This window comes from Bombina bombina, chromosome 1 (assembly GCF_027579735.1).
Source record: "Bombina bombina isolate aBomBom1 chromosome 1, aBomBom1.pri, whole genome shotgun sequence".
In the NCBI taxonomy this organism is placed as follows: Eukaryota; Metazoa; Chordata; class Amphibia; order Anura; family Bombinatoridae; genus Bombina; species Bombina bombina.
The window spans coordinates 592,925,223-592,937,407 of NC_069499.1; the positions used below are offsets into that span (position 1 = coordinate 592,925,223).

General features: G+C 37.8%; 1 protein-coding gene across 1 annotated transcript in view; it reads right to left on the reverse strand.

Annotated features, from left to right (window-relative positions):
* DIP2A (disco interacting protein 2 homolog A) overlaps positions 1–12,185 on the reverse strand; it is a 311,461-nt gene that overhangs the window by 237,971 nt on the left and 61,305 nt on the right. The window contains exon 2 of the mRNA XM_053698887.1: positions 5,834–5,905. Coding sequence (XP_053554862.1) covers positions 5,834–5,905 — 72 coding nt within the window. The remainder of the gene's footprint in view (positions 1–5,833; positions 5,906–12,185) is intronic.

Consider the following 12,185-nt stretch of genomic DNA (forward strand, 5'->3'; position numbering starts at 1 on the left):
AAGGCTGGCATCTGTTGTTACAATTGTCCAATCTGGCCTGCGAAAGGTCATACCCTTGGACAGGTGTACCCGAGACAACCACCAGAGAAGAGAATCTCTGGTCTCTTGATCCAGATTTAGCAGAGGGGACAAATCTGTGTAATCCCCATTCCACTGACTCAGCATGCATAATTGCAGCGGTCTGAGATGAAGGCGCGCAAATGGCACTATGTCCATTGCCGCTACCATTAAGCCGATTACCTCCATACAGTGAGCTACCGAAGGGCGCGGAATGGAGTGAAGAACACTGCAAGCATTTAGAAGTTTTGATAACCTGGACTCCGTCAGGTAAATTTTCATTTCTACAGAATCTATAAGAGTCCCTAAGAAGGAGACTCTTGTGAGTGGGGATAGAGAACTCTTTTCCTCGTTCACTTTCCACCCGTGCGACCTCAGAAATGCCAGAACTATCTCTGTATGAGACTTGGCAACTTGAAAGCTTGACGCCTGTATCAGGATGTTGTCTAGATACGGAGCCACCGCTATGCCTCGCGGTCTTAGAACTGCCAGAAGTGAGCCCAGAACCTTTGTAAAGATTCTCGGGGCTGTAGCCAACCCGAAGGGAAGAGCTACAAATTGGTAATGCCTGTCTAGAAAGGAAAACCTTAGAAACCGATGATGATCTTTGTGAATCGGTATGTGAAGGTAGGCATCCTTTAAGTCCACTGTGGTCATGTACTGACCTTCTTGGATCATGGGTAGGATGGTCCGAATAGTTTCCATTTTGAAAGATGGAACTCTGAGGAATTTGTTTAAGATCTTTAGATCCAAAATTGGTCTGAAGGTTCCCTCTTTTTTGGGAACCACAAACAGATTTGAATAAAAACCCTGTCCTTGTTCCGTCCACGGAACTGGATGGATCACTCCCATAACTAGGAGGTCTTGCACACAGCAATGGAATGCCTCTTTCTTTATCTGATTTGCAGATAGCCTTGAAAGATGAAATCTCCCTTGTGGAGGGGAAGCTTTGAAGTCCAGAAGATATCCCTGAGATATGATCTCCAACGCCCAGGGATCCTGAACATCTCTTGCCCACGCCTGGGCGAAGAGAGAAAGTCTGCCCCCTACTAGATCCGTCGCCGGATAGGGGGCCGTTCCTTCATGCTGTCTTAGAGGCAGCAGCAGGCTTTCTGGCCTGCTTGCCTTTGTTCCAGGACTGGTTAGGTTTCCAGGCCTGCTTAGATTGAGCAAAAGTTCCCTCTTGTTTTGAAGCGGAGGAAGTTGATGCTGCACCTGCCTTGAAATTTCGAAAGGCACGAAAATTAGACTGTTTGGCCTTTGCTTTGGCCCTGTCCTGAGGAAGGGTGTGACCCTTACCTCCAGTAATGTCAGCAATAATTTCCTTCAAACCAGGCCCGAATAAGGTCTGCCCCTTGAAAGGAATGTTGAGTAATTTAGACTTCGAAGTCACGTCAGCTGACCAGGATTTAAGCCATAGCGCCCTACGTGCTTGGATGGCGAATCCGGAATTCTTAGCCGTTAGTTTAGTCAAATGAACAATGGCATCAGAAACAAATGAGTTAGCTAGCTTAAGTGTTCTAAGCTTGTCAATAATTTCAGTCAATGGAGCTGTATGAATGGCCTCTTCCAGGGCCTCAAACCAGAATGCCGCTGTGGCCGTGACAGGCGCAATGCATGCAAGGGGCTGTAAAATAAAACCTTGTTGAATAAACATTTTCTTAAAGGGACAGTATAAACTCATTTTCATATAACTGCATGTAATAGACACTACTATAAAGAATAAGATGCACAGATACGGATATAAATATCCAGTATAAAACTGTTTAAAAACTTACTTAGAAGCTGTCAGTTTGGCTCTGTTGAAAAGGTAGCTGGAGAGCCCACTGCAAGTGGCAAATAAGACACTCCACCCCCTCCCCCTTCTTTTACATATGAAAAGACCCTTTAGACAAACAGGAGCAAGCTGGAGAAGGTAGCTGACAGTATTCACATAAAACTTTGGGGCTTGGTTAGGAGTCTGAAAATCAGAGCAATGTTATTTAAAAATAAGCAAAACTATACATTTATTTAAAAAAACAACTTCATGGGCTATATAAATAGATCATCTACAAAACATTTATGCAAAGAAAAAAATAAGTGTATAATGTCCCTTTAAGGTAACCCTCCAATTTTTTATCCATTGGATCTGAAAAAGCACAACTGTCCTCAACCGGGATAGTAGTACGCTTTGCTAAAATAGAAACTGCTCCCTCCACCTTAGGGACCGTCTGCCATAAGTCCCGTGTAGTGGCGTCTATTGGAAACATTTTTCTAAATATAGGAGGTGGGGAAAAAGGCACCCCCGGTCTATCCCACTCCTTGCTAATAATTTCTGTAAGCCTTTTAGGTATAGGAAAAACATCAGTACACACTGGTACCGCATAGTATTTATCCAGCCTACACAATTTCTCTGGTACTGCAACTGTGTTACAGTCATTCAGAGCAGCTAATACCTCCCCAAGCAACACACGGAGGTTCTCAAGCTTAAATTTAAAATTAGAAATCTCTGAATCAGGTTTCCCCGAATCAGAGATGTCACCCACAGACTGAAGCTCTCCGTCCTCATGATCTGCATATTGTGACGCAGTATCAGACATGGCCCTTACAGCATCTGCGCGCTCTGTATTTCTCCTAACCCCAGAGCAATCGCGCTTGCCTCTTAATTCAGGCAACCTGGATAATACATCTGACAGGATATTATTCATGATTGCAGCCATGTCCTGCAAGGTAATCGCTATGGGCGTCCCTGATGTAATTGGCGCCATATTAGCGTGCATCCCCTGAGCGGGAGGCGAAGGGTCTGACACGTGGGGAGAGTTAGTCGGCATAACTTGCCCCTCGTCAGAATCTTCTGGTGATATTTCTTTTATAGTTAAAGACTGATCTTTACTGTTTAAAGTGAAATCAATACATTTAGTACACATTCTCCTATGGGGCTCCACCATGGCTTTCAAACATAATGAACAAGTAGTTTCCTCTGTGTCACACATGTTTAAACAGACTAGCAATGAGACTAGCAAGCTTGGAAAACACTTTAAACAAGTTTACAAGCAATATAAAAAACGTTACTGCACCTTTAAGAAACACAAATTTTGTCAAAATTTGAAATAACAGTGAAAAAAGGCATTTACGCTAACAAAATGTTTACAGTGTATGTAACAAGTTAGCAGAGCATTGCACCCACTTGCAAATGGATGATTAACCCCTTAATACCCAAAACTGAATAATAAAAGACAAAAACTTTTTTTTTTGTTTGTTTTTTTTTGTTTTTGTTTTTCAAACAGTCACAACAACTGCCACAGCTCTACTGTGGCTTTTTACCTCCCTCAAAAACGACTTTGAAGCCTTTTGAGCCCTCCAGAGATGTCCTGGATCATGCAGAGGGAAGCTGAATGTCTCTGTCAGTATTTTTAGCTTCACAGAAAAGCACTAATAAAGGCCCCTCCCACTCATATTACAACAGTGGAAACTGTTACTAGGCAAAATTCAAGCCAGCCATGTGGAAAAAAACTAGGCCCCAATAAGTTTTATCACCAAATACATATAAAAACGATTAAACATGCCAGCAAACGTTTTATATTACATTTTTATAAGAGTATGTATCTCTATTAATAAGCCTGATACCAGTCGTTATAACTGCATTTAAGGCTTTACTTACATTAGTTCGGTATCAGCAGCATTTTCGAGCAAATTCCATCCCTAGAAAAATATTAACTGCACATACCTTATTGCAGGAAAACCTGCCCGCCATTCCCTCTCTGAAGTTACCTGACTCCTCAGAATATGTGAGAACAGCCATGGATCTTAGTTACTTCTGCTAAGATCATAGAAAACGCAGGCAGATTCTTCTTCTAAATACTGCCTGAGATAAACAGTACACTCCGGCACCATTTAAAAATAACAAACTTTTGATTGAAGAATAAACTAAGTATAAAACACCACACTCCTCTTACGTCCTCCATCTTGGTTGAGGCTTGCAAGAGAATGACTGGATATGACAGTTAGGGGAGGAGCTATATAGCAGCTCTGCTGTGGGTGATCCTCTTGCAACTTCCTGTTGGGAAGGAGAATATCCCACAAGTAATGGATGATCCGTGGACTGGATACACTTAACAAGAGAAAATAAGCAAAACTATACTTTTTTTTTTTTTTTAAAGAAAAATCTAGTGTACAATGTCCCTTTAACTCCAAGATGGCATTACAAAGAGGCGGAGCTTCAGTATCTGCCATCTTAAGCTATAAAAACAGGAGAACTGGTTTGTAAAGAGCTGCAGGAACACAACATAGTGAGTAGTTACATTTCTTTTATAGCTGTGCAGAGCAGTTCAATGGCTCTTTAATTATAATCTGTAAAGGAATTCAGAAATTTAAACTGATAAAGACAAGCCATGTAAGAATAAGCATCTTGCGCAGGCCGTGAGTACGTCTTTAAAGAATCAATAAGAAATATGTTGGACTATATAATGGTTTACTATTAGCAGACACATTGCTGTCTTGTGCAATGTATCAGCTTGATAAAACTAGTTATACTGAACAGGTAGAGGCCAAAGATGGCAATTTGTTGTCTTTTTACAATAGTGAGTTACTTGTTTCAGATTATTGAAACAAATTGTATTATTAGGCTATTCTTTTAACAAGTTAAAAAATACACTTAAATAAAAATCTATATGTTGAATGGTTTTTGTACGTTTATTTTGCACAAATCCAAAATGTCTTTATAAAGTGGCAAAAATTGTTTTTTGTGCACCAAACTTGTCAAAAAACAGATGCATTGGTTACTATTGCCACTATATAAACTAGTTGTGTTTAATAAAGAGTACAGTTATAATAACAGACTCATTGGTTGTCAGAAATCAGATTGGTGACCTGAGGCCCACCCCTATTAACTTGCACCAATGATAATCTGTAGGTACTGTCTTTTAAATTCAGTGGATTAATAGGTAGCAGGGAAGACATAATCACATATGCAAAACATCTAGACAAATACAAATCAGCTTGTTCCTCGTTGCATATAAAAGTGGGGTTTAAAATAATCTTTTTGAGAAATGGATGTTTAGAAACTGAGATGTAGGAGTTGTGTACAAACTTGCTGTTTTTTTTACATACCTTTAAACAGTTTTTATTTTTTTTCAAACAATATTTAGATTATTGTTGCGGTTTCAGATGCTTAATAGAAAATTGCCCTTTAAATGCCCCTGAGCATACTTCTTTTCAAGATGTGCTCAATCCCCAACCTCAATCAATCTCCTGCTCAGACAGGAGGTCTAACTACACTGCTTTAAAAGGGACAGTCTAGTCAAAAATAAACTTTCATGATTCAGACAGGGCATGCAATTTTAAACAACTTTCCAATTTACTTTTATCTTCAATTTTGCTTTGTTCTTTTGGTATTCTTAGTTGAAAGATAAACCTAGGTAGACTCATATGTTAATTTCTTAGCCTTTGAAGGTCGCCTCTTATCTGAATACATTTTGACACATTTTCACAACTAGAGGGCATTAGTTCATGTGTGCCATATAGATAATATTGTGCTCACGCACGTGGAGTTACCTAGGAGTCAGCACTGATTGACTAAAATGCAAGTCTGTCAAAAGAACTGAAATAAGGGGGCAGTCTGCAGAGGCTTAGATACACTTTTTACCTCTGTTATTACCTTGTATTAATATAACAGTGTTGGTTATGCAAAACTGGGGAATGGGCAATAAAGGGATTATCTATCTTTTTTAACAATAACAATTCTGGTGTAGACCCTTTGTCCCTTTAAAGCCACAACAGTCTCAGTTTCAGTTTTTACCTTGGATAAGTGGGATGTAACGAGCAAGCAGTTTGGCCTTTTTCTTCTCATATCCTTTCTGGGTGATGTCCCCTGAAAGAAAAATTGTGCAAGATAAGCTAACGATATATCAAGAGAGATAGAAATAGGTCCATAAATATCTGTGTTGGACAGGAATTAGACAGTTATGCTAGGATTGCTTACAACAACAACAAAAAACACATCAAGAAAGTAATATAAGTGTAATCAATTCATTAAAAGCTTACAGTTTGTAATAAATTCTAATAACCTAATCAATTTGTAGTGGGCATATTTAAAGAACACAATCTAATATCTAAATAGAAAATGATAATGCACACATATTCTTAAACAGGTATACAGACCATCACTGCCCTAAACCATTAGACAATGGATACTTTCCTTACATTTAAACAATGCACAAACAGTTAAAGGGACAGTGTACTGTAAAATCGGTTTGCCCTTTAATGTGTTTACAATGACATGTTATACAAGCTGCAGAGCAAAAAATGTTTTTTAAATTGTTTCTTTAGGTATATTTTGTATATGAAATAGTTGTTTCCTCCAACTAAAACCACAACCTAATCATATGTGCTGAGCTTCCAAGGAGAGCAGACCTCATTCGCTTATCTTTCTACATTTACACAAAATCCACCTTATCCTATGTCTCTATACACAGCAAAAGCAACACTTAGGGACCGATTCTATAACAAATCATGCCAGTACTATGAAAGCTCCTGTTCTAATTCTATAACGGTAGTTTTTATCTTGAGAACAGTGTGTGTCACAAAGAAAAATATTCAGTAAAAATCTAAATGTTTTAATAACATTACAAATCATAACAAAATTGTTCTGCAAAGATTGTATTTTATGAAAGTTAAAATTTGTATTGAAATTGTGCAAGAAAGACGATTTAAGGTGCACAAATGAAATTGTAATAAAACTACACGGCATGTGTATAATATAAAATTTAAAGCAAATTCTTTTCCTAATTGCAAAATTAGTTTTCCCTCTTCTGCTAGTGGGTTGAACAGGGCCATTCCTTGGGCGTAGTTGAAATTTCTTCTCCAGGTGTGAAGTTTTCTGTAAACATTTTCTTGTTGGGGGGCTTTTCTCACAAATTAAAAGGATGTGATATTGTATTAAAATATCTAAAACACTAATGATCCTACTATGGTTTGTATTGGCTATACACAATGACAGCTCTAACAAAAGTTGTGCACAAATCTCTCTTATAATCGACCAGAAGTCACCATACTACACAAATTTAAGGGGCAGTATAATATAAAATGTTTTCCTATTTCCAGCTGCACAGTATAAAATGTTTGAAAATTTTGTATATGAAATAGCTTAAAATGGGTTGAGCTTGCAGGGAAATCGGGTCTCCTTATTTTATCACTTTCTATACACACACATGCTTCTTATAGCAAAGCCCAAAACTTAGGGCTGATATTCAAACCCTCACCGCTCTGGTGAGATATTCTAAGAAGTCTTATCACAAATTTTATCTTGAGAAATGTTTATCTTGAGAAATGTTTATGTTGCTATGTAGTGTTCTTCATGTAAAAACAGAGACTCCTACATTACAAGGTCAAAAAAATACCCAAAGATTTTGTGCAATTTCTCTCCATGTCGGCGAGGTTTCGAATATCAGGCCCTTAGAAAGAACTATTGAAAAATGACATGTTATTACTTATCTCTCCTAACCCCCACTGGGAGTGTAATTCCTTCCTCTGGCTATATTTACACAGCTTTATTTTATAGCCAATGCTTAAAAGGATATGAAACCCAAACATTTTCTTTCATGGTTCAAGTAGAACAACTTTCTAATTTACTTTTTTTATCAATTGTTCTTTGTCCTCTTGGGATCTTTTGTTAAAAAGCAAGGACGTATGCTTTGGAGCCGGCCCATTTCTGGAGCACTATATGGCAGCAGTTTTGCAAGAATGTTATTAATTTGCAAAAGCATTAGATGGCAGCACTATTATCTGCCATGTAGTGCTACAGATGCCTACCTAGGTTTCTCTTCAACAAAGAATATTATGGGAACTAAGCAAATTTGATAATAGAAGTAAATTGGAAACTTTTAAAAAAAAAATGTATGCTCTGTCTGAATCACAAAAGAAAATGTGTGTGGTTTCATATCCCTTTAAGTATAGAAACTTTCAGTATAGGTAGGGATACCCAAGGCAAAATAAGCTATTTCAAATATGGATATAAACGGTACAGGAGATATTTGTAAACAATTAATACACTCTAGCAGGTAAAATGGATCATTGAGAACAAATTTAAAGGAACAGTCAAGTAAAAAAAAAAACTTTCATGTTTAAAATAGGGCATGTCATTTTAAACAACTTTCCAATTTACTTTTATCACCAATTTTGCTTTGTTCTTTTGGTATTCTTAGTTGAAAGCTAGACCTAGGAAGGCTAATATGATAATTGCTAAGCCCTTGAAGGCCGCCTCTAATCACATGCTTTTGTATTTGCTTTTCACAGCAGGGGAGAGCTAGTTCAGGTAAACCCTATAGATAACATTGTGAGCACGCCCGTGAATTGTGGCAGACACTGCACTAATTGGCTAAAATAAAAGTCAATAGATAATAAATAAAATGTCATGTGATCAGGGGGCTGTCAGAAGATGCTTAGACACAAGTTAATCACAGAGGTAAAAAGTGTATTATTATAACTGTGTTGGTTATGCAAAACTGGGAAATGGGTAATAAAGTGATTATCTATCTTTTAAAACAACAAAAATTCTGGTGTTGACTGTCCCTTTAAGGGAAGAAAATGTTGGGTATACTGTCCCTTTAAATGAACTTGCTCGTGTCTCATTGGGAAGTAAAGGCTAAATAAAATTGATAAAGCTTATTCTTTCCTTCAGGAAAGTCATACAGAAGGTTATCTGTAAACCCAAACTAAATCTACTAGCGACCCTTTGTATTAATATAGATAACAAAGCATAAAACATCTGCTTAAACCCAGACAGCTTGTCACACGACTGTAACTAATGGCAAACAATCACAGTATAATACATAATAGGATTTCTTGGCTAGCAGATAAGCGGCTCTCCCTGCTTAGACACAAAAGCCTGCTGGCACACAGAAAACAAAAGGGACAGGGACATACATATCTGGCAGTTGCAGGGGGCAGAGAACTGGCCTAATTGTGCCACTTTAACTACACAACACACACAAACTGTATAGCATACACAGAGAATGAGCATACACACACTTAATCAGCTACAGTGCAAACAGCCACATCAGGCACTGCTTCTGACATATCCTGTGAGAGAGGTATTACAGCACGCACAGGTTTCACACGTCCCTTGTCTTATCCCCAAGAGGAAACGGTATACAAACACAAAGATCTGGCCTTGCTTCCTGTACCACTTTGACGGGTTTTAGGAGTGTACTTTGTTTACTGAAATATGGGAGCAGAACTACTACAGTAAAAAACAAGGCAGGAGTTGTATATGATGTATATCAATCGTATGAGCAATCCAGAATACACACAGGCGTCACCTGCACGTTTTAAGAAGCCAAGAAAGTAATTGTTTTAAGATACATAGAATATTAATAGAAAAGTAAAATGCCTGGCATCATGGATCTATTTATCAAGCCCTTTAATAAGGAAATGTGCCCATATACCAAACGGTACGGGTAGTGTACATGACACAGGCATTACTAGCACCTCTTGGTACTCACCTAAGAAGAGAATCTTAACTCAGCACCACATCAAACTGTCCGGGCGTAGGACAAACACTTTTCCATATGCCAGTCATGTGGAGAAAGGATGCTGAGTGAGCAGCAGAACCACACAAGCCCTGTGCTCATCCCTTTGTTCCTCTCTGAATAGAAGCCCAGAGAGATGGACTCTCCACCCCACCAAGGGAAAGTAACCCATCAATGACATTATCATGGTCCCTCCTCCCACAACTCAACTGCTTCACAGGCAGCCGGCTGCTATATATTTATATCAGGGCCTGGCAAATCCTGCTAGCCAGATATAATGGTTAGATTTGTACTTTAACCCCAGCACCTAACTTTTTAGTCCATGCCCTTGTTTTGATGCTAAAATAAAAATTTGTAGCTGGATTTTCTGTTTCAGCAAATGAATATGTGTGAGCTAAGCTTGGTAAGTGATTTGGGACAGAGCGCACATGTAAGTGCATGCACATATCTGTACAGCTGCATGTAGCCAGGAGAATTGTGATATTTTGCGTAAACAGCAGATAATGTGGTTAGAAAGTAGTTCAATAGTGTAAATCTGATATAAACAAAGATTTCAACAGTGTAAAGCAGGGTCACAATGAACAATTTAACATCTGAGTCCTCTTCCGCATTCACTTCCTGCTAGAACAATAAGTCAGGCAGTGGAATTATCCGCCAGTGTCTCCAACTGGATGTGAAGTATAAATTCAGTCTGCATTCCCTACAGGCATTTAACATTCTCAAGGCCACCAGAGACAGCCAAAAAACATGGCAAACACCCAAATATATCTGGTGCTAGAATATTATCCCGAAGGCAGCTCATTTACACAAAGCCCATCGCTTGCCATTTCAACATGTCCTATCGTGATGTACAACTAGAAAAGATGACGTGAAGTCACATTACAAATAAAGTCAAATTGGATAGTTGTTTGATTCAACTGACATTAAAAGGGACATATAAGTGTGAACAAAAATGCTGTAATGTCATCTAGATTTTAAGTTCCCACGGGAATAGGGCCCTCAATTCCCCCTGTATTTGTCTGTAAAATGTTGTCTTTTATCGTATTGTTTCTCCATTGTACTGTTATCCTTGTACCCATGGACAGCGCTGCGGAATCTGTCGGCGTTTTACAAATAAATAATAATAATAAATAATAATAATGTGTTCAGCTCCAGTGCAGCAATGCACTACTGAACAACATTATGTATGCACTGAGACAAGAAAGATTAATTCTGACTTTCAAGTCCCTTTAACTAAGCCCATGTGTTTGAAGAGTCAGATCTATCATCAAAATGTGCCTGTTTGCCAGGTTACATTGAACGCCTTCTAGACAAGCTATTTGTGATCTCCCTTACTGTATTAATACTTTTCGCGTCCTCTGAAAGGTTTTTCCATATATTTACTATGCTTTTTCTAAAAGTACTACTTTCATTCCTATAAATATAAATCATTCACTACTGAAATTGTATTTAATTCCCTATTACATGTAAATGTATTTAAAGGGACAGTCTACTCCAGAATTTTTGTTTTTTAAAAAGATAGATAATCCCTTTATTACCCTTCCCCTTTTGCATAACCAACACAGTTTTATTAATATACTTTTTACCTTTATGATTACCTTGTATCTAAGCCTTTGCAGACTGCCCCTTTATCTTACTTCTTTAGACAGACTTGCATTTTAGCCAATCGGTGCTGATCCATAAATAACTCTACAGAATGAGCATCGTGTTATCTATATGGCACACATGAACTAGTGCTGTCTAGCTGTGAAAGCAAATAAAATGCACTGAGATAAGAGGTGCTTACCTAGGTTTAGTTTTCAACAAAGAATACCAAGAGAACAAAGCAAATTTGATGGAAAAAAGTAAACTGGAAAGTTATTTAAAATCTCATGCTCTATCTGACTCATAAAAGTTTAATTTTGACTAGACCGTCCCTTTAAGGAACATTAAACACTTTGAGATGATAATACAAAATGATAAATTGTATATAGAAAAAAACCTCTGCATGTACTTTCATTATGTATTTTATCCCCTTTTCATGTAATTCCTTCCTGAAATTGTGAGCTTTTCAGTTCCTGTTAGAAATATAAGTGCAGAACACTGGTATATTCCCCACAACCATTGGCTGCACAATCTAGTGACCTGTTTATAACTGTCTCTAATTGGTCACAGCAGAGAAGGTAACCTAAGTTACAACATGGCAGCTTCCATTGTTTTATAGACACCAAATATTTAAACAGCTAATAAAACTTTTAAAAAAATAAATCTACATGTTATTCTCAGGCTAATCTTTTCTTTGAATGCTTCATTTTATCTGACATTGATTTAGTCTTTTATGTCCCTTTAAGTCTACTTTACAATCTTGCATGTTAAACAATTAGTGCTGGTTCTTGTGAACATGTTATTCTCCACAGTAGTGAGCACGTTATCTATATGGCACACATGAACTAGTGCTGTCTAGCTGTGAAAGCAAATAAATGCACTGAGATAAGAGGCGGCCTATATGCATAGTTTGTATATGCAATTAATCACTGCATTACTAAAAAATCTGCGACAAAATAAAGGTTTCATATGCAATTAAGCAAACATAATAGTATGATGCCCTGCTACAATGTGTATCCTCTCATATAAAGGACCTTT